Source organism: Opisthocomus hoazin, chromosome 1 (genome assembly GCF_030867145.1).
Source record: "Opisthocomus hoazin isolate bOpiHoa1 chromosome 1, bOpiHoa1.hap1, whole genome shotgun sequence".
In the NCBI taxonomy this organism is placed as follows: Eukaryota; Metazoa; Chordata; class Aves; order Opisthocomiformes; family Opisthocomidae; genus Opisthocomus; species Opisthocomus hoazin.
Window position 1 is genome coordinate 144,462,073 of NC_134414.1, and position 22,279 is coordinate 144,484,351.

General features: G+C 41.9%; 1 protein-coding gene across 3 annotated transcripts; it reads left to right on the top strand.

The window, feature by feature from the left end:
- Positions 1-101: 101 nt before the first annotated feature.
- On the top strand, positions 102-22,070 carry RECQL (RecQ like helicase). Of its 3 annotated transcripts, XR_012765905.1 has the most exons (16): positions 102-184; positions 2,917-2,983; positions 4,374-4,571; positions 6,505-6,684; positions 7,574-7,680; positions 8,591-8,789; positions 9,950-10,116; positions 10,659-10,740; positions 11,792-11,940; positions 12,024-12,141; positions 13,490-13,628; positions 14,434-14,525; positions 16,593-16,812; positions 17,686-17,815; positions 18,022-18,269; positions 21,590-22,070. XR_012765905.1 is itself a non-coding variant. In XM_075440033.1 (15 exons), the coding sequence occupies exons 2-15, from the start codon at positions 2,968-2,970 to the stop codon at positions 18,208-18,210; spliced, it is 1,986 nt and encodes a 661-aa protein (XP_075296148.1). In that variant the 5' UTR covers positions 102-184; positions 2,917-2,967; the 3' UTR covers positions 18,211-22,070. The 3 variants fall into 3 exon arrangements, 2 of the variants coding, with proteins under 2 accessions (XP_075296148.1, XP_075296160.1); XM_075440033.1 differs by having other exon boundaries at positions 18,022-22,070; XM_075440045.1 differs by lacking the exon at positions 102-184 and adding an exon at positions 667-780 and having other exon boundaries at positions 18,022-22,070.
- The last annotated feature ends 209 nt before the right edge of the window (positions 22,071-22,279 follow it).

The window sequence follows — 22,279 nt, forward strand, 5'->3', positions numbered from 1 at the left end:
CCCCTCCCGTCCCGGTGCCCTCCCCTCCGCTTTCATAAAAGCGAAGGGGAGCCTTGTGTTGAATGGAGGGGGTGTGTATGTGGTTCCTCGCGCGCTTAGCCCTCTCTTGGCGATTGGCTGAGAGAAGCCGGCAGCGGAAGCGGCAGAACCGGGAGAGGGCGTGGCCTGAGGGCGGGCCGTCCAGGTGGGAGCGGGGAGCAGTCGCGGGGTGGGCGTGCGCCCCCTCTGGCACTGACCGCTGGGGCGGCGCGCGCCGGGGCTGTAACGGTCGCGCGGGAGGAAGGGGGAGAGGGGTGAGGCGAGGCCGGGGCCTGCTGGGGCCTGCCGGGGCCTGCTGGCCACCTCCGCCCGTGCGGCCCTGCAGCGCCCGGCCCGGCCCCCGGCTGCTCGGGACCTCAGGGCTGGGCGGGGGGGGTTGCTGCTGCCCAGCGGCTGCGCCCTGCCTGCGCGGTCATTGCCGGGTTTGCTCCCTAGCATTAAGGGTTCCTCGCTGCGTAGCGCCCCGCTGACATCGCTGGCTGCTGGGGGTTGGGGCTGCGGTTCGGGGCCGGGCCGTAGGTGGGGGGTGGGCTGAGGAGGCTCCCTGGTCTGCACGGGGTGGGGGGGGGCGCCAGGTGCTGACCTGCCTGCTTGGAGGCCTCTCCCTGCCCGCTGCCGGGCCGCTCGGAAGAGGCTGTAGCGGGATGGATCCACAAGAATTCAGCTTGTTTTTACAGGGGGGTCAAACCGCCCAAGGGGCAAGGTGCTTCTGCTTGCCTTTTGTCCGCTGTGGTTTGTAAGGTACGAGCTCATCACTGTTGTCATGTTTTTGAGGAACTGAGTGGTAACTGGGGGGTCTTTTGTTGGCAGTGGTGGTGTAGAATCGATTGTAAGGTGTGCTGAGCTACCGCTTAGAGGCAGGAGCTAAATGAAAGGCTTGCGGAGCTTTAGCAGCACGTAGGGAAACTTTCGTGCATAATTTTCATTCTCTTCTCACTTCTTGGATAAGAAAATCATAGAATGGTTTGGGTTGGAAGGGACTTTAAAGATCATCCGGTTCCAATCCCCCTGCCATGAGCAGGGACACCTTCCACCAGACCAGGTTGCTCAGAGCTCCATCCAGCCTGGCCTTGAACGCTGCCAGGGAGGGGGCATCCACAGCTTCTCTGGGCAACCTGTGCCAGTGTTTCACCACCCTCATGGTGAAGAATTTCTTCCTAATATCTCATCTAAATCTGCCCTCCTTTAGTTTAGAGCCATTCCCCCTTGTCCTGTCACTCCATGCACTTGTGAATAGTCCCTCTCCATCCTTCCTGTAGGCCCCTTCAGGTACTGGCAGGCTGCTATAAGGTCCCCCTGCAGCCTTCTCTTCTCCAGGCTGAATAGCCCCAACTCTCTCAGCCTGTCCTCATAGGAGAGGTGCTCCAGCCCTCAGATCATCTTTGTGGCCCTCCTCTGGACCCGCTTCAATACATCCATGTCATTCTTGTGTTGGGGGCTCCAGAGGTGGACGCAGGACTCCAGGTGGGGTCTCATGAGAGGGGAGCAGAGGGGCAGAATCCCCTCCCTCGCCCTGCTGGCCACACTTCTCTTGATGCAGCCCAGGATACGGTTGGCTTTCTGGGCTGCAAGCGCACATTGCCAGGCCATGTTGAGCTTCTCACCCACCAGCACCCCCAGGTCCTTCTTCTCAGGGCTGCTCTCCAGCCACTCTCCGCCAGCCTGTACTTGTGTTTGGGATTGCCCCAACCCATGGGCAGGACCTTGCACTTGGCCTAGTTGAGCTTCATGCGGTTCATGCAGGCTCACATCTCCAGCCTGTCAAGGGCCCTCTCAATGGCTTGTATTTCCTGAAGTGTCAGCCCAGTGATACTTGTGAGGATTGTGTTTACTATGGTGAGTAGAAGTAGCACCTTGCACTTACAATGTGTCTGTGTTGTCACACCTACTGATTTTTCTGGATGTCCCTGGTTGCTCTGTGCTTCGACGAGACCAATATTTCCAATTTCTCTTGTGCAAGTGGCAGGTAGTATAAAGACAGAACTGTGCAACTCAAATGATGTAGGAGACTGGTACACGGCTAAGTTATCTTATACAGTAATCAACCACTTTCTGAAGTGTGGGCCTTTACCTTATTTTTAATTATATCTTCTGACAAAGTCAGTGTTTTATTCACATGTTCTTTTTAGCGTATATTTTCCCCTAGTTATAGGAACAAAGTAAAATATTTGTTATGATAGTATCAGCTTATAGTGAGGGTTCGCTGAATTTGTTTGCTTTCACCTTCCCTCAGGTTTGCCTCCCACGTATATAATAAATATAGTTCAGAATTCAACAAGGGTGAGAGAGTTTCTTGTTTCTTGAGTTTTGTGTTATTAGCTTGTAATAGGACAAAGAAAGTTATTGAGAAAATTAGCCAATAAATAGAATTCTAAGTTCACCTCACTGACGATCTAGTCAAAACCAGCCCCCCTTCTCTGAACCAAACTACCTTTCTGTTTCCTAGAAGATCTGCTCTGTGTTATGGTGGCTGCTTTTATAAGGGGCACAATATAATTTCTTCAGGCTTTTCTGTAAAACAGTCTTTGAACAGGTGAAAAAAAATGAAAACGATAGGTCGAAAGTAGGTGAATGACAGTGCCTGTCAGAAAATTTATGAGTTGGACAAAACCCACGTGGTTTTGTTTAGAAGGCTGCTGAGCTATAGCCTTAGGAATTGGTTGTGAGTTGGTATCCGTCCCTTTTGTGGACGGGAAGAAGTGTGTTGTCATCTAGTTGGGCATATTTATATAGGCAGGCTAAGTGAACCAGTACTTGAAGTGTTATATTAACACCTCCTGTATTAATGAAGAATTTCTCACTGTAAATTTGTTCTAACTTTAGAAGGATTACTCATTAAATAATTTTTCATTTATTTTATTTTATTCTTGGTGACAGTTGCTTGGTTAAATAACGTCTCCCAAGGATAACATTCTCTGCTCTCCAAACATGGCAGCTGTTGCAGGTAACCCAAAATTAGTATTCAATATGTGCATTTTGCTATCTTTTAACTAACGGGCACAATCACCTGATGTTATTGATTGTTATTTATATGAATTTGATGTATGCAGAAAAGAGTTTGTGGGGTCTGTGTTGTTATACTTCAGATTTGAATAAAAAGTTCTTTTACTGGATAACTTTGTTTCTTAGATAAAAACTAAAACAAAAGCAGATTTGTCAGGGAAATTACTTGGTTTTCAGTATTTTAAAAATATGCTTCATATTTTAAGATACTTTCAACTCTTTCCTGCTGAGTAACAGCGGGCGTTTAGGAAGACGTATGTCCCCTTTTGTCCAATTTGTAATGAGGATGCCTTTTTTCCATATTCTACATTTTTGCTTCCATAAGCAGATGATCATATTTGCTATGCTTGGACCTAAATCTCTTATTTTGCGGGGCGTGATGTGAGGAAGACATTTCTTCTTATGCTTTTCTGACCTAGCTCTGAAATACTGATACACACTTGGCATGCTGTGATACGTGGTAGTTGTTCATTTAAATCCTGGGGACTGGATTCTAGAACACAATCCATGCAGGTGCATATTAGGATGTTGAGGCAAGTTCCCGCCAAAGATTCACTTGCATAACCCAGGCTTGTGGGGGGAGTATTTGCTTCAGCTTTTTCAGATCTTAAGAGTGGCTTGTGTTCGCAAAAGCTTTTGTCCTCTGTGTTCAGACCTTGACGTTCAGCAGATCCTCTGGTTCTGCATAGAATGGAGGTCTGGGTGCACGAAGTGTAGCTTTTTGCTGATGTCACTCTTTCCATCTTCAGAAGACCTCTACTTGCCGAGATTGATGTTGCTTCTTGCGTGTCAATGCTTTCTATTAAAAGCGTTATGTTGTGCTCCCCTTGGAGTTGGCTGGAGTCCTCGCTGTCTGCATTGTAACATAGCAGCTTTAGTATCAGGGCAGATGCAATATGCTTTTCACTGCTTAACATGCATCTGCAGAAAAGAAAATAATTTCCAGTGTTTCTCTGGAAAGGCACTACTTTTGAGAAACTGGATTGTGATACATTTTTTCTCTATTAATCAATGCAGGCGATGGCAGTGTTGCATCCTTTTCATACGCTGTATCGGAGATGACAACTTACAGTATACCTGTGTACATATGACCCACTAATATAAGAAATAAGTTGTTAACTCTTGCTAAATATTTTTACATGGCATATACAATATTAGATACTATAATCTTATCAGTGGGTCTTTCAGGCTGTCTCTTTGTTTAGATGGCTTTGGGTTGTGTTTAATTTTGATTGTTCTCAGTCAACAAATGAAATAAAGTATCATTTCAAACTGGGATTAGCAATTTGCTGTAGTCTTTGTTCTTCCTTCACCTTGCTTTTTCCCTTCAGTGCTAGAAGAGGTACTGGTTTCCATTGAAAATGAGCTGCAGGCGGTGGAGATGCAGATTCAGGAGCTTGTGGATAAACAGCAGGAGCTCATGGAAAAGAAGATGAGGGTACAGAGTCTGATAAAGCAGTCGTCAGGAGACTTGGAGGCAGGCGGAAGTAAAGACACCGAAACCTCAGCCGAGGCGTGGAACAAAAACGGTTTGCAGAGTCGAATTCAAATATTCTAAAATAGAAGTAAACTAATTCAGTATGGGAAAAATGCGCCCACACAGAGTTTTGTTTGGATAATGATATTGTCCTGGTTCATTTTTTTCAGCTAGGTGACCTAACATCTTAGTTACACAGGGTGATGTTTGTTCTTGGCTCCCTGGACATTCCGAAATACGAATCTCAGGTCTTCCAGGCAGAATTATCACAAGAATGGCCTGTTATAACTAATTGTATTCTTTTCTTGTTGCAAAGTCACAACTTGATTTGATTTGCTATAAGAATCCCGGAGTCAGTCTGGTTATATTGCAGTATTTATATTCCCTGTTTATTTGTGTGCTAAAAATAATTACTCTGGGTATTTTCAGGATTCAGGATAACAGTCTTGCACTCTGAAAGTTACATTTCACTGTCTTTGTGTTTCTTCTTCCTTGAGGGGGTAGGATGCTGGTTGTGTCTGCCATGGATTATGTAGCCCCACCATTTTACCAAATTATGCAAATTAGATGGATGCTGACTGCCAAAACTTAACATAGAATACATTAGTATGGTAGAGTTAGTCCAAGTGGCAAGTGTCCCGTGGTGGTGTGGTGTGAGGGCTGCTCTTCTTCTGGAAGTGCTGTCTTTCAAGTTAAACATTAATGGAAGTCCTGGAGAGCCGGTAGTCCTTGGCCATGTTATGCCTAGCCAAATTCAGTTCAGATCTTTGTATAATTTTTTTTCCCGTCCTCTTTACTTCACTTGCAATTTCGAAATGCATTGTTAGTTTCTGTCTGTATCTACTGCATTTTTTGGCTTTTTAAAAAATGAAGTTTATTTTGTAGTCTAATCTGAATTTGTCTGTTTGAGAAGTGTTATGCAAATGTAAGAATACTGGTCCTTTAGAATTGCAAATTGATGCTGTTGAATAAGTCCATTTGTTTTGGGTGACTTTGTGCCTAATTCTCTCCACCTATGCTTAGAAAACTAACATCTTTGCAATCAGATGCTGCGTACGTGCTGAATAAGAGCAGTAGCTAAATTTGGTCCCAGTACAAAGCTCACTGAAGTCGGTGAGAGGCTTTTCTTGCTTTCAGAGAGCCTGGGATCTTGGCTGTGATGTCTGTGAATTCAGAAGCAATGTCACCTCAAGTACTAAAGTTAATTCTTGCATTGCACGTGGTGTGGCCTGGAGTTCCCACAGTTTTTCTGCATTGTAACTTTAATAATACAAAAAGGATTAATATGCTTCCTGATGCATCTGAAGTTTTTACAATATTACCTCTTTAAAGGATGCAGCCTTTAGCTCTTTATTGTTGAAGAAAAGAAAAAAATATATGAGCATGCTGGGGTGATTATTTTGGGGAAGATTAAACTTCCCCTCTCCTCCCCCCCCTCTTTTTTTTTTTTTAAGAAGTGCTTATTGTTTCTGGCATATATGGAAAAAATGGTAGCCCTGCCTTCATTATACTATTTGTAATCACTGCATTTGTATGAGGGAAGCACTTGGGCAACTTAGTAGTGAGACTGTTGTAGGGCTCAGTGTCTGCTTTTATTTGTTTTCAAGGTCGGCTTCTTCTTTCCATTTAATTTTGGACTGATCAGTTAATTGATCATTAGCACTTTGAAACTCTTCATCTGCTTGGGAGTTTTTAGCATTAGTTCACGTTTATGTGCAATGAGAGCCTTTAGTCTGGAGATGGATTGTGTTTATATTTCATAGGGTTTTCAAAGGTCCACCTTAGAAATTAGTTTATACAGACTCAGGTTGTGTATAGCTTTTTGTATACCATTATTAAATCTTTGAATGCTTTCCCAGACCTAAAATTGTATTGCTTCCAGATTTAGTTATTGTGTATGTAAATTGCTCTTCCTGCTTGTATTTTAACAAACTTGGTTATGAAACTTGTTTTTTTTGTGGGTTGTTTCTTTTTTCCTTTAACAGATTTTCCATGGTATGAGAAGATAAAAAACGCACTGCAGAGCAAGTTTAAACTCGAGAAGTTTAGGTCCTTGCAACTTGAAACAGTAAATGCTGCAATGGCAGGAAAGGATATATTTCTTGTCATGCCTACAGGTGGTGGAAAGAGCCTTTGCTATCAGTTACCAGCTGTCTGTTCTGATGGTATGTAAGGGAGGAAAAGGTCACATATAAACAATTCGATATATTTTCTCCCTTTTATAGTTATTTGGAGAATGAACATTATATTGGTGTCTAATATCCAAGTATGGGGGAAGAAGAGCAAAGATATGAGAGAAAGATTTACTAGAAATATTTGCTTTGCTCTCTTACTTTATTTTCTCTGAAGATGCAATGGCAGCTTTAAAATAGATGTGCCTTTGGATGGATTTAGATTTAAATAATTTATATGGGTTCCTTTCAATATGTTCTATTACTAAACACTGAAAGAACTTTCAAAAAGTTTGTCACTTTTTTTTTTCTTTCCCTTTTAATTCAGTACATTAACTGTAAATTTTTAAAGTATGGATAGCTGTTACTTGTCTTGTTCCACTCTAAAGTTTTAGCTTCAGATTATCTGGGAGAGACTTTGCATATTAATTTTTGAAAGTGACTATCTAGTTTTGGGTTTTAAGCTTTTTTTTGAAAAATAACCCACCCGTCCAATTGCGTGGAAGTTTACTTATTTACAAAGACCAAATTTACTGACATGTAGCATTGCTTAGTTGTGTGGGAAATTAGTACCTCAGAACACAGATGTGAATTCAACTTTGTTTTGTATATTAGTTCTGATACTTTGTTCGTTGCAGCTCAGTTGTTTGTGGTGGAGATTCTAAGAGAAGGTGCGTGTCACAGGCAGTTGATTAGAAGTACCCCTATGGGACCTAGCACTCGCTCACCAGCTTTGTCAGACGGGAATCTGCTCCTGTGTGTGAAGCTTAAGCTCACGTTTGGCAGTTCCTTCAGAACAGGGCTGATGCGTTAGTAAAAAGTATTAGAGGAGATATTTGTGACATCTGAACTGTTCAGTTTGCACAATGATTGATTGTTGCAGGTTTCACACTCGTGATATGTCCATTGATATCACTTATGGAAGATCAGCTCATGGTTTTGGAACAGCTTGGTATTTCTGCAACTTTATTAAATGCCTCAAGCAGTAGGGTAAGTTTAACTGCCAAGTCTTCGTGTTTTTTGTGCTGCGTGTGCTGGCATCTTGCCTCTGTCTGTTATCAACAGTAAGTTGCCAGCTACATGCTGTGGTATGGATAATGTGAATAACTGTCTTGCTTTCTTGTTTTAATGACAAGAACATATGCAAGCCAGCACCTTTAATGGAATAACTAGATTTCATGAGACTATTTAGAGGATGTGCAGTACCTTTGGCTGATGGCTGTTATAGATTTTTACTCAGTTTCCAGTCTTAAGTTTGGAGAGTAGGTGTTTTTTGGCAGCATGTTGAGCAGTGCAGGCTTTTATATATAATTATTTATCTGTCTTTAAGGTGGTAAGCTGTTTCATCTAGAGGCCAAGAAGCAACTTATTTCCCAGTCTGTTATTAGTCAATTGCTTTTTACAGTGAAATGTATTTTCCTGACTACCAGGAGGCTATGGTCATAAACTTGCATGTGACACTGGATTTGATAGGTTAGTGGCTTGATGCAATGTGCCAAACTTGGAGCTGCTCTGAGGTAAAGCATTCTGAAAACTCGGTAATGAAGATCACTGTTGTGTGTAAGAAATTATTTTACACTTGTAGTAGCACAGGCATGTTTGGTACGTTATGATTTGCTGGGAAAATACGGATACCGCATGATGAAGCTAAGACAAGTATTTAATAGTTTGCTTTTACAGAGTTCTGTGACAGATTTTCCAAGTATTAAAATTAACATTTTAAATATAATGATCTTCTGCAAAGACTTATAGTAGCGATAAATACTATGTAACAGCTTATCTGCCTCTGTTAATTACCCCTTGTGAATTATTAATAACCTCTTAAGAATCTTAGCACTAAGCAGCTTCAGTGTGTTGTCCTAGTTTATTAGCCCCTGACTTCTCCTTTTGTTTTGAACAGGAACATGTGAAGTGGGTTCATACCGAAATGCTAGACAGAAGTTCGCAGCTGAAGCTCATTTATGTGACCCCGGAGAAGATTGCAAAAAGCAAAATGTTCATGTCAAAGCTAGAGAAAGCTTATCAAGCAGGGTGTCTTGCTCGCATTGCTGTAGATGAGGTCCATTGCTGTAGTCAGTGGGGCCATGACTTCAGGCCTGGTATGCTCCTTAGAAATCCAGTTTGCAGTGTTATTCAAGCATCAAGAAATAATGAGTTAAGCCTGAAATAGAGGCAGGTGCTTTCTTCATCTGTTAAAGAAATACTTAGTTTATGGCAAATGCCCGTGTTAGCTCAAGGACTTAAAATTTAATTCACAAATGACTATATCCTTGTCCAGGAGCTAAGTTCGTGCAAATAGGAGCAATTTCCGTGTAGATTTTGCTGTTGTGATTGTGAAAAACTGCTAAATCAGTTTACTGTTGTTGGAGCTTAATAAAATGAAAGTTCTTGGCTGCTATCTTTAATATGCACAATACAGTCATCTTTAATCTACCGCTACATGAAAAAGTGTCATTCTGTACACCGCTCCCTAACACTCTAGGTGACAGAGGTAGAGCATTTTGTAAATTCATGAAATGTATTTGAATGGCTTCTGAAGGAGGTTGAAACAAATACCCTTGACTTGTAGCGAAAGAAACGTGCTTCAGTTTGTTTCCTGTCTCGTTAGTTGTAGAAGACTGGTACTTACTGGTTACTGTTTCTTTCCTTTCGAAAGAAAACCTGATTTGAAGTAATAGTGACTGTAAAGTCAACCTTTGCAGTTTAGTTAAAATGTGATGTCTGAGCAAAAAGCCATGCCAGTGAAACAGGCATTTGGCTGTGTACCTCTGGCTGCATTTCTGTTCTGAGGCAGCAAGTGATTGTCAGAACTGAGACTTTAAAACCTTTCCTTAATAGTCTGGTCTGTGTATCCAAATTCCCCATTGCTTGTTTATTAGCAAAGCTGTGTTTACTAAAAAGTTGTCTGTGAAAACAGACGTGCACGATAACCTTAATGCTGGTTAATGCGATGCCACTTACATTTTTCTATCTTTTTAAGAACTTCTATTCCAATATGTTTTGCCTTTTGAGTTGTGGCTGCTTTTATAAATTTCAGTTAGAAGAGAAAGCATCTATTTTGATAAGTGCAAGCTTTTTATTACTTCATTTGGATGTATAAATTAGTTCTGTGGTAAATTAATTGGTAATAACATTTAGTGCAGTATTGTTGTCTCACAGACTATAGTATTACCCCATTGAATGCTATCTACATTAATATCTTTTTTTAACTTTGGATTTATGGTATGAGAAATCTTTCTCTTCCCCTTTTCTTGTTTAGACTACAAGTCTCTTGGTATCTTGAAAAGACAGTTTCCCAATGCTCCCTTGATTGGATTGACAGCAACTGCGACAAATCATGTTTTAAAGGATGCTCAGAAAATTCTGCATGTTCAGAAGTGCATTACTTTTACTGCTTCTTTCAACCGGCCCAATCTTTACTATGAGGTATGTCTTCTTACTGTTTGACTGCATCGCAGTCATACTATCTTCTGTAAGTTATAGTTGATGAATTTTAGAATAGATTTTCAATTACACATTTCAATTATAAATAGCTTTTCAACTGACTGATGGTGTTCTTTCGTGACATCATGTCGCTGAACTTGCTGTCATCTGCAGAGGAACTTGGGCTGCTCTGTCTTTGTGATCCAGGCTTAGGAGACAGGACTTTGTGCAGGGGAGAAGTCAGTAGCAGGTTCAGACTGCTTCCAAACTGCTGGAAAAGATGTCACATGATGGCAAGAAGTTGTAAATCGTCATGTTGTACTGTATTTTCAGTTTGACCGCAGCTGCTTTTGATTGATCTTCATGGGAAAACTTTTTTCCTATGGACTTTTGAGATGCAATCTGACTACACAAAGAGAATCCAGTAATTTTGGTTAAATGGCAGAATAGTTGTGTCTGTTGTACTGGAAGAAGTAGAGTAACAGGACTGCTGGACAGACTGTGTGGCCACTTGAACTTTAGCATGTGTTTATTGTATTTTTGAGGTTCGACATAAGCCTTCAAGTAATGAAGATTTCATTGAGGACATAGTTAAGATCATTAATGGAAGGTACAAAGGACTTTCAGGTAAAAAGTGTACAGAAAAAAGTTATTTTTTATAACTTTCAGCATTACAGTGATGTTTTCCAGGTGCTCCTGAAATGTGTAGAGAAATTCTACTTTCACCATACATTAAGCATCCAGCATTAAAAGAAATGAAATTTAGTAAGATCCATACCTTGAATAATAACTGTTTTCAGTCATTATTGTTTAGATGTCTTTACAGTTCACTCCTATCTATTCTGAAGTATTGAAATACAATGTTGATGTATATAGAACAGTGCTTTCATAGATAAGAATAATAACAATTTTTAAGACTTTAAAAACAATGCTCAAAAAATGCTTATCTCTATGTTCTTAAATTATGCGTATATCATTTATTATCTATGTGTCAAGATACTTACTGCCTTTAACGCTACTTTTTCGTATTTGGTCATAAGATTCATTTATCATTCAATGACCAGAATGGGTGTGTGGTGGGGTGAATTCCACTTTTGTGCTGAATGCAGAACTGTAAAAGTTGGACTTTGTGTAATCAATAAATTATGTACTGCACATAAAGAGGAGAGCCGTATTACTAAGGCAACAGAACTCAGTTTTCCAGGGCAGCAGTCTGTCCCTGCCTCTGCTGTGGAACTCCGTGGCTGTGCTGAGCAGCTCCCCGACTACAAACTGTGCTAAGATGATCACAAAATCTGTGGGTTTGTGTGTAATCCTTGCCTTGGCGCAGATTGGCTAATGACAAAAAGTAGATTTGTCTGAAACCTCAGGTGAGATGTCATAGATGTCATAAGCACCCCTTTACATAAGCATTAATAACCGTTGTCCTCCTTGAGCATTAATAGGATACTTCCATGATTACGTGGATTGGCACCCATATTTTCTCTTTAGTCTCCAAGTCAAAGCTGATAATTGAAGTTCTGTTCATGGCTACCACTACTGTAGTATGGGCACAAAGATTGTTTACTGTTATTTATTTATTTTTAAGTTAATAAAACTTTTGAAGTTGTTTTTAAGTATTGGAAAATGTTTGGTTTTTTTAAGACATTATAATAAGGCATCTTTTACTTCTGTGCAGGAATCGTTTACTGTTTTTCTCAGAAGGATTCTGAGCAAGTTACCGTGAGTTTGCAGAAACTGGGAATCAAGGCAGGGACTTACCATGCCAACATGGATGCTAAATATAAGACCAAAGTTCATAAAGGGTGGGCAGCAAATCAAATCCAGGTAAAGCAGATACTTTCTTAGACTTACGGCTCCTCTAAACAAATTGTGTTTTGCTATCTTGATGTTTCTTAATCTTGTTTCAGGTTGTAGTGGCGACTGTTGCTTTTGGCATGGGAATCGATAAACCTGATGTGAGGTTTGTAATTCATCATTCTATGAGCAAATCCATGGAGAACTACTACCAAGAGAGTGGACGTGCAGGTATTGCAGGAAGTGGCTTTTGCAAAGTAGCTGTTTACATGTTAAACCAATAAAATTGTACTTCAGCCATTTGTGCAAAGTGTCTTGTCTTTGAGACAGGTTCTAAAGGGTGTAACGCCACTCTGCCTCTGCAAAGAGGCTTTAAAGCAAATCTAAATGACATTAATGATCTCAGGCCTCTGTACTGCGGTGTAGCAAAGAATAACTGGGTACCTAGCCCTTCACTCAGCACTCAGCTAAAAAAAGGTTTTGTGGTGTTTGGTTTTGCTTTGTGGTTTGTTTTTTTTTTTTTTTTTTGACCTTGTGCATTATTGCCTTTTCAAAGACAGATTTGAACCTATGTGAAGGAAAACTTTTTAAGGACCCTGAGGGGCAATTGGTTGAGATGTTAACTATGCCTGTATGATAGAAATTGGCTGGCTTAAGAAATACAACAGTTATCAAAGTTTGTGGGGGTTTGCATCTGCTTGCACTGGAGAGACAAGGGCCATATAGGTGCTGAAATAGTTGTTTCACAATGTTTATCAACTTGGGTGATTAGAACAAGCTTTTCTATGTTTCTTTTTCATAGCTCAATTTAAATGAGATTGATCTGGGCAGGGAACTCATGAAGCACTGCTACTCGTTTGCCTGAACACAGTACTTTGCTTATGAAACCTTCCTTTTTCCCCTTGACTGCCCATCCAAGTGAAGTAGTTTCTTTCTGTTACGCGTTAAAGTTTTTAAAAGTTTGGGCTTTTTAGACCTTTTCTGCTCTGTGGATCTTATAAACAGCAGGAGGGCACCCATCAGCACGTCATTGGAAAGGGCGGGCAGTGGGAAGGAAGAGATGATCTAAGTTCAGCTGCAGAAGACACAGTTGGTTTTAAAGAGAATATTTTGTTAATCATACCTAATTCTCTCTTTACTAGAAGTAATACCTAATAAGGTATTTGAAGCTCACAATGTCTTTTAATCAAATAAGAATTAGGCTTCAAGATGTATTTGTCTCAGACTTTTCGAAGAGGTTGTTAGGGTGAGAAAATAGTGATTTTGCTGACTTCCTGTATGACATCAATATTTTACTTTAGTTTGTAGAGTCAAAATCTTCATTGTGTAGTGTCTTCAGTTTGCTTGATTCTGTAACTGTAGAAGACTGTTCAAAATCTATTTAATTTCTAGTCTGTATCATGCTATGTTCTATTGGCTAATAGGTTATTGTTGATATTCTGTTACAGCCATGCACTCTCCCTATAGGGGCTGCAGAAGCCCATGCAGATAAGAGTGGAATTTGTACTAGAAAATGCTATGCTTAAAGTAAATCTCTTCTAAAGTTTAAAGTCTGTTTTTTTTTGTTAATGCATTGCAGGTAGAGATGACCAAAAAGCTGACTGCATTTTGTATTACGGTTTTGGAGATATATTCAGAATCAGCTCAATGGTAGTGATGGAAAATGTAGGGCAAGAAAAGCTGTACGATATGGTGTCTTACTGCCAGAATATGAACAAGTAAGTTACTGTGGTTGGTTAGTTTTTAAATAGTTAGGCTAATTTTGTTGAGTTTCTTAGAGGGTATTTTAAAAAAAGTACTGAACAAAAACAACAACAACAAAACAGAAAAACCCCATCACACTATAACCGTTGTTATAGAGTCTTGAGTTTGGAGCTTGTGGTTTGGCTGCTCAGTGTGCATGCTCTTGAGCGTAACTGAATGTTGGTGTGTTTCTTGCCAGCTTCAGGATAAAGCTCTGGAAGCAGTTATGTTGAGATAAAATATCTGTCAACAAACAATCTTTGTCTTTAAAGTCCCATTCAGAGCAAACACTGCAGTGCTTTGGTTTTTACTCTCAGGTACCAGAGTTTCATGGCCACACAGGAATCGGCATGTGTTTAATGCTTCCCCTGCTGCATGGAGCTGTATGGAATACTTCATGGAAAAGAGTTGTTTTGATGTTGTGGACAACTCATGCATTGAGTATAGCCTTTGTTGGCCTCAGTCTAAGAATTGGTTCATATTCTTACGATTTTTCATGCTGTTGGAATTGCAGGTTGTACTTACTTTTCTGCTTTAACAAAACTGTTCCTGCAGTAGTGTTTAGTGTTGTGGCAAGCTACTAGTTACTGGTATTAGTGTAACTGACAGGGAATACTGTGGTGCAGTGTTTGTGTCATGATTTTTTCCTGAGATAAATCTTCAAGCTTGTTTTGAGCTATGAGCTGACCCAGGGGGCCTCCTTTTTGTCACTTTTGTGGTTTATGAGACAGGTGTAGACATTTATGTTCTATAGTCCCTCTTTGCTCTTTGTTCTTTCAGGTGTCGCCGAGTCCTCATAGCGCGTCATTTTGATGAAGTATGGGACTCTGCAAACTGCAACAGAATGTGTGATAACTGCTGTAGAGAGAACTGTACGTAAATTGTTTTTATAACCAAGGACAGAGAACATGGAGAAGGTTGGCTTAAAGAGGTGTCTGATTTAGACAAACTGTGAGAAACTTGTGTAAAGTGTGCTCCTAATACTGCCTCTTCCAAGATTCACCTTTTGTTATGAATGTCAGTTTTCGGTGGCTTAGTGTTGCCAAATTCGGGATGTTTAGCAGGATGCTTCCTGGTTTGGCTTTCTGCCTGAGGCCAAACACGTCCGTGTCTTTCAGGCTCAGCTGTTCACCTGTTGTGAAGTGAAGCTGGGGCAAGGGGGAGATTGGCTTACCTGTTTTAAAATGTTTCTGGAATGTCTTGGGTTTTGTTTCAGCAAAGCTGTGTGAAAGCTTTATTGTGAGAAGGAGCCTCTTGCTCTCTGCATGCCAAACTGTTCACACGTAGGCTCTGGGAAGGCACAGCTTGCATGTGTCCTTTTACAGCTTGCCTGGTAAAATCTCTGAGGATTTCAGTGCCGCACGCTCATGAGACCTGCCTGTGTCAGGACTGTGAATGACAGTTGTGTGGAACAACTGAGCACACTAATTCAGGATTTTGCTGTGCGTTAGCCCTGAGCAGCACAGTCTCTGTCTAGTGTGCGCTCTTCCTTTGGAAGAAAGTTGGGATCATACAAGGGAAGGCGTATGGGCCAGACATAGAGGGAACTTGGGAGGCGAGCTGAAACAAGATGTGCTGCATGGTAAAGGAGGATGGTTTCAGTAGAACACACTTCTGGGACAGAAGTTCTTGTCCTGTTTTGCCTGCAAACATCCTGGGCAATGTTGCGTAGCTTACGCTACATTTTCATAGGTGATCACTGGCTGCGTTAACTGTCATTTTTGGTATCCATCCAGAAAGCCGTGAAGTCTCTGAAGGTGCACAAAGTATCTGTTGCTGCATTTACTCAGTGAGAGCTCTGGCTTAGACACAGGAAATCCCACACAAAGCTAGAAAGCTCTGAAAAGAGTGCTCAGAAAAAAAGTTGGTCTTGGGCAATCTCTAACTGGACACACAAAACCACCTTAAATTTCTTTGAAGACCAGGCGAATTGTAATATGTTGAAAATATCTCCTCCTACCTCATATCTGTTGCAAAGCATTTGGATAACATAGTGATCAGCACTTGAAAAACTTAGGAACAACTCTGTATTCAAAACTGTTCTCATAACTAGACTTTATTTCCCTGTACATTTTTTGGAGGGTAAAGTAGACAAAACAAAGATATTTAACCTCTTTTTTTTTTTTTTGTTATACAGTTAGCTACATCTATATAATAAAAATATTTTGCAAAGTCATGCAAATATAGTTGAAATATATCCTGTTTACTGCTGGTTTACCCCAGGGCCTTTCAATACATAAGCAAGGTCTGAGGAAACCTAGCAGCAGTACTAGTTTTTCAGTACTTAATTCTTAGTATTGGAGGGGGCAGTTGGGGTGATTCTATGCCATGATCTAGTTGTGCAGTAGAAGCATGATCATTATTTACTGCATGGGTGTGTTAGTGCTCAGAACAATTTTTCATGATGACACTAATTTATGTAATGAAATTAATACTTTTTTCTGTCTCATTTTGTCCATAAAGGTCTTGAGAGAAGAAATGTCTTGCTTATCTTCTTCAATTCCTTTTTGCTTTCTAATCTTTTCATAACAAATATTATGGGTGAGGAAAAGGAATCCAGCTGAAAAGTAACATAGTAGCCATGTTACAAATGTTATGCTTTTGTAAATGCTTCTTTGAAATAATTTGTGTGGTTTGTAATGTTAAATATATGTAAAAATGTTTGCAGGACTGGAGTTTTAATAATGAAGTAGAAAGATAAATATAAGTTTGAGTATAAATATATCCTGATTTGACAGAGGGAAAGTTACAGCTTTGTTAAATTAGAGTTATATAAACAATAGAAGAGCATTGCTATTATACAGCACATAGATATATATTTATAGATACACATCTATCTCTGAATATATAACAGTGCATATATATGTATGCACCTAATGTATATATGGATACTATGTAAATAACTTGCTATTTAAACGTTAATTCACTTATATTTGTAGCATGTGAGAAAATGGATATAACAGGATACTGCAGGGATCTAATCAAGATACTTGAGCAAGCTGAAAACATGAGTGAGAAACTCACCCCCCTGAAACTGATCGACGCGTGGTCTGGGAAAGGTGTATCAAAACTGAGGGTGGCCGAAGTTACTCCACCAAAGCACCCTCGAGAGGAACTGGAGAGAATTATTGCCCATTTACTGCTGCAGCAGTATCTGAAGTACGTAAGATGAGTACTATTTTTTTAACATCTAGTAGTCATTTTTCTTTATTCTCATGTTACTTCTGTATAGTATTAACAGATACATTCTGTAGTCTCATTTCTAGCCTTTACGTCAGGTGCATTTAATGTTTAAAAAAAAAAATCTCAGAAGATTACTGTATTTCTACTTCAAAATGTTAGAAGTTGGGGGAACATCTGAAATGCTGCATCTCTTGCAACTTTAAAAAGCTGGGGTGTTCTGTATTCAGGTTGAACCTTTAAATCTGCAGCAGGCTTCATTTCGGAGAAATCTGCTGTTTATGGAGAGTCCGTTTACATTTTGTGGTTAACAAAGCAAATGGGGTTGCCCAGATGATGTCTCGGTCAGGACAGGCTGGCTATCGTGGAAAGTGGTACTCGGAAATTTTAAGAAAGCATAGTCAAAACAACAACAGTGCTCCTCTTGTAACCAGGCTGTCTCCGTGGTTTGTGTTTTGTCTTTTTGCATAGTTATAGAAGTTCCAAGAATATGTACAGATCAAATATTTAACCCCTTTATTTTTGTCTTGATTTTTTTTTTGGCATCTGTATAGCTGACATTTTTTATACTCTTAAGAGGGTGAACAGATGACTTACTACATCTTTTTCCTCATTTTCCTCCATGTATTCCAACAGATTGATGTGTGTGTGTGTAAAGTTCCACCAGTTGACCTATGTTAAGTGTTGGCCAGTCTCGCTCTCAATTGGCTGTCCACTTGACCAGATAAAGCAGAACCAAGCTGCTCTATGGAACTTCCATCAGAAGGGTTCATGTGTCCTGTTTTTCCCCTGCATGGTCTAGCCTCTCTTTGCCTCCAGCCTTCTCTTATAACGCTGATTTAATTTATGCAGGGAAGACTTCAGCTTCACGGCATTTGCTACAATATCCTACCTGAAGATAGGACCAAAAGCAGGTCTGCTGAACAACAAGGCGCACGTCATCACTATACAAGGGATAACAAACAAGAGAAGTGTTTTCAAGGTATTTATATCTGTGCTGTCTTGCTACATAGATATCTTTTCCACTATAGTTTATTTTAATAGTTTGATATCTGCTCAATGTATTTTTCACTGTAATGCAATCAACACGATTTAAAATAGACCTCATTATCTTCTCTCTTCTGTGGGAACACTGAAAAAGAAAGAAAACGATGTTAGAATTCTAATGGAGCTGTTTATAACTTACAGGACAAAGCATCTCAATCTTCGAATTCGAAAGGAAGCAGAGAAAATGCTCAGACTATTTCAAAGACTGTCCAGGATGCAGCGGTGAAGAAGTCACAGGAAAATAAACGGCCTAACTGTGGTTCTAACTTAAAAGCAAAGAAGCTTAAGCTTCAGGCAGGTGGAGATGACCAACCAGTAGTTCTTGACTGAGTTTCACAGACTACATGTAGGATCTAATTGTGTTTGCTTCTCCATGGATGATGCAGTGTGTAAGTTCAGTTTGTGTTTTGTATTTTTTTAATTAAAAAAACCCAACAGGGAAACACATCTTTAAAACCTTCAAATCTAGAAAAAGCCCAGCAGTCAAGGGAAAAACACTTCATATCAAAATAACTGGTGTGTATCAATGACTAAAAAATGTAAGTAATTACTGTGTTGCCTTTTAACTCTGTTGGAAGCCTAGTGTGTAGTAACACTACTGCAGTGTCATGCAGACTGGAAGGGACTGGCAGAGATTGTCTAGTCCAACCTCCTGCTCTAAGCAGGTCCAGCTGGAACTGGACTCTGTTGCCTGTTGTCCTACCAGTGTGCTCTTCTGAGAAGAGTCTGGCCCATTGCTGCTGTGCTCTTCCATTAGCTAAAGACAATAGCAGGATGACAACACTCGCTCCCCCTGCCCCCCAGCTTTCTTCTTTTTTTATTCTGGAAGAAATCCAGTTCTCTCAGTTTCTCCTCTCCAAGCCCCTGCTTCTTCTCTCTGAGCACCTGGGCAGCTCGGTAGCCCTCTGCTAGACTCAGTCCAGTGTATCAGTACGTTTCTTTTACTGGGAAGTGCAGAACTTAACCCAGCACTCTAGCTGGAATCAATCTCACAAGTGCTGAATACCCGGAAAGAGTCTTTCCCTCAAATTGCTGGTTATGTCCTTGCTAATACAGTCTACTGTGCAGTTGTCACCTGTGCTGCAGAGGCACACCGCTGACTCGTGTTCACCTTGTTATCTACCGGGAACCCCGGGAACTTTTCTGCAAAGCTCCTTTCTGACCAGCCCGGCCCCAGCCTGTGCTGTCACGTGGCGTTACCCCATCCCAGGTGCAGGGCTTTGCTCTTGCCTCTGACTTAGAGGCCCCCGTCAGCCCCTGTGTCCAGGCTGTGTAGGTCTCTCTGAAGAGCAGCTCTGCTCTCCAGTGCATCAGCAGCTCTCCAGCCTTGGTGTCATCTGCAGGCTGGCTGGGGCACACTCCCTCCCTCTACCTAGATTGTTATTGAAGACCCTAAATTGTATTGGCCCTAGTATTGATCTGTGAGCGTTGCCACTAGTAAGTGGCCACCAGTTGGACTTTGTACCACCATTCCAGTGGTCCAGACAACTTTCTGCCTACCTTGTATGTTTATCCAATCTATATCTCACTGATATTTTAACTGTAAGGAAATTACAGGAGATCATGTCAAATGCCTTGCTAAAGTCAAGGTGTAAAACGTCCACTGCTACCCTCTTACTCACACTGGCAGTTATCGCTGTCAGTCTGGCTGATGAGGTGTGCTTTGCTCCTGGTAGAGCTAGCTGGCTGTTCCCAGTCACGTTCAGGTGTCTGAAAATGTCTTCTGGGAGTGTTTGTTCCTTGCATTTTCTGGGGGCTGAGGTGAAGCTGACTGGCCTGTAACTCCTCAGATCCTCCTTTCTGAAAACAGGTGAGAAGTTTGCCTTTTCCCAGCCATCAGGATCCTCCCCCCCATCTCCGAGTCCTTTCAGAAATGACAGCAGCCTTGCACTGACCTCCGCTACCTTCCTCAGGGCAGCCCGTCCAGTCCCGTGGATTTCTGTACAGCCAGTTGGCTTAAGTGATCTGTAACTCCACCTTCTTCTACTGCTTTACACCCACGGACTGCTAGTAGGCTCAGGGACTTGGGAGGTCTGAGGGAAAACCTTTGCAATGAAAATGAGGCAAAAACCGCATCAAGTACCTCAGTCTTTTCCATGTCCTGTGTCACCAGCTCCTCTGCCTCTGAGCAGTGGGCCCATACCTCCCTTACCCTTCGTCTTGCTGCTAAGGTACTTGCAGGAGCTCTCCTTACTGCTTTTCACGTCCTTTGCTAGTTCCACCTCCTGCTGAGCACTGACGTTTCTAACTCCCTCCCTCTGCGTGCTCAGGCAATATCTCTGTTCTGGGTATCTTGTACCTTCTGCTGCCTTTCTGTGCTTGAGCTACCTGAGGAGTTCTCTGTTCACCTGTGCTGGCCTTCTGCTGCCCTGGCCCGACCTTCTGTGCAGAGGAGTAGACTACTTGTGTTTTGAGGAGCTTGTGGTTTGGAAATCAAGCAGCTCTCCTGAGCACCTTTGCCTTCCAGGGCAGTGTCCCTGGGATACTGACAAGCAGATCCCTGAACAAGCTGAAATCTGCCCTCCTGAGGTGCAGGGCAGTGGTTCTGCTATGTCTTCCTCAGTTTAAGATCCTGAATCCTGTGGCCATCAAGCAACATCTGGGATCTGGGCATGGACTAAGAAAGAAGCCTGTTGATGTCTCCAAATCAGGCTGGCAGTGAGGGCCTCTGTCCCCCACAGGAGGGATTCTCTGGTAGCTCTTGTGATCTTTTTCTTTGTTGTGGGAACACTTGGCTCAGGTTCACCTGGCACTGATGCATTCCTTGGTGGAGTTCATCATCCTTGGCTTTCTTAGGGCACCGCACCCACTCTGCAACAGCAGAACTGCAGATGGAAGAGGAGAACTTTTGTGTTGCTGGAGACAGGAGGTTTCCAGCCTTCCCTCCTGTGGGAGTCTGCATCCACGGCTGCTGGGAGGGTTGTCACAAGGTTTTGCCTCCGTTGCAACACAGGGCTCAGGCACTCCTTAGCTCCGCAGCATCTCTGCGAGGACCCTGTCACCACCTCTGCAGCTCCGTCACCCAGGGACTCGGCACTGCGGCCAAAGCACCGCTCCCGCGGCAGAGGCGGCTGTGGGCAGCCCCGGGGAGAGGCATTAGCCGGCCGGAGCCCGGGCTGCTGCAGCACCCTTCTTCCTCTGGAGCCAGAGCCGGGCCAGGCGGCTGCTCCAGCCCACCCAGGGATGGCCGTTGCTGCAGGCCTGTTTCTACAACACTTCCACCTGCTATGGCCTCTCCGAGTACCTGAAATGCTTCCCTGAAGTGCACCCGCCAGGGCACTGTTACAACACGCCACTGCTGCGGACTTGTGGAGATGCTTTCTGAAATACGTGCATTTATCCCTTTAAAATGTCTGTTGCTCTTAGAAGTGGATTTCTCTAGCTGTGCTTTTCAGAAGTACCTAAATTTGTATTGAAAACCAACAACTCTTCTTGATCTTGGCTGTTCCCTTTGTAAAAGTTACAATTTATTAGGGAAATACAGAAAGGCCACTCAAGGAATACTCTCTCTCTTCTCCTCCTTCCCCTGTTGAATTGGTTTATATTCCAGCTGCAGATCTATAGTCTTTTATTTTGTTTACACTTAACATTTAAGCAGTGCTTAATCTCATGAGATTGGAGTGTTGTGGTTATGCTATTTATTAAAAAGAATCTTTGAACCACATGAAAGTTGCAAATAAGAGTGAGTGGTCCTTTCCTTGCCCCTCAGGGTTCTGGATTTCTCCTCTGATGCCTTCTAAACACAGAGATGATGGATATTGATCCCTCCTTCTATGATACTCTTCTCCAAACAAGGAGCAAGCCCTGTGACTTAGCCCTGTTCCAACAACGCAGAATCACAGCACAGCCCTGGTGGGAAGGGACCTTAGAAGATCATCTGGTCAAACCTTTGGTGGGAAAGGGAGCCTTGGAGAGATTATTTAGCACCCTGTTGAGTCGTATCTTGAAGACACCCAGTGACGACGATTCTACCACTGCCCTGGGGAGGTTGTACCAGTGCCTGAGTGTTCTCACTGTAAAAAGTTCCCTTCTTACGTTGAAATAAATCTGGAGGAGTGCTTGATGAATTTAGAAAAGTTGATGGTTTTCAGTACAGGTCAGTGTATGTTAAAAGCTTCAGTTCTTTTGCAGTGGAAGGCTTAGCATAAGCTTTGTTTCCCTTCCTACTTTTCCCAATAAAGAACTACTTATGGTTATATAATCAATATCCTCTTCAACTGGTTATTTAAAGCTCATCAACATTGTTTAATTTGCTCAGTCCTACCTTCTGCATGGTGTAATTAAGTGCCACAAAGTCTTTTTCTCTCCACGCCTGACCCAGCCTGTGATGTGGGACAGCACAGCCTGCTAGCTGAACTGTGGCCTTCTACACGGTGGGTTGCAATCTCTTTCCTCCGCC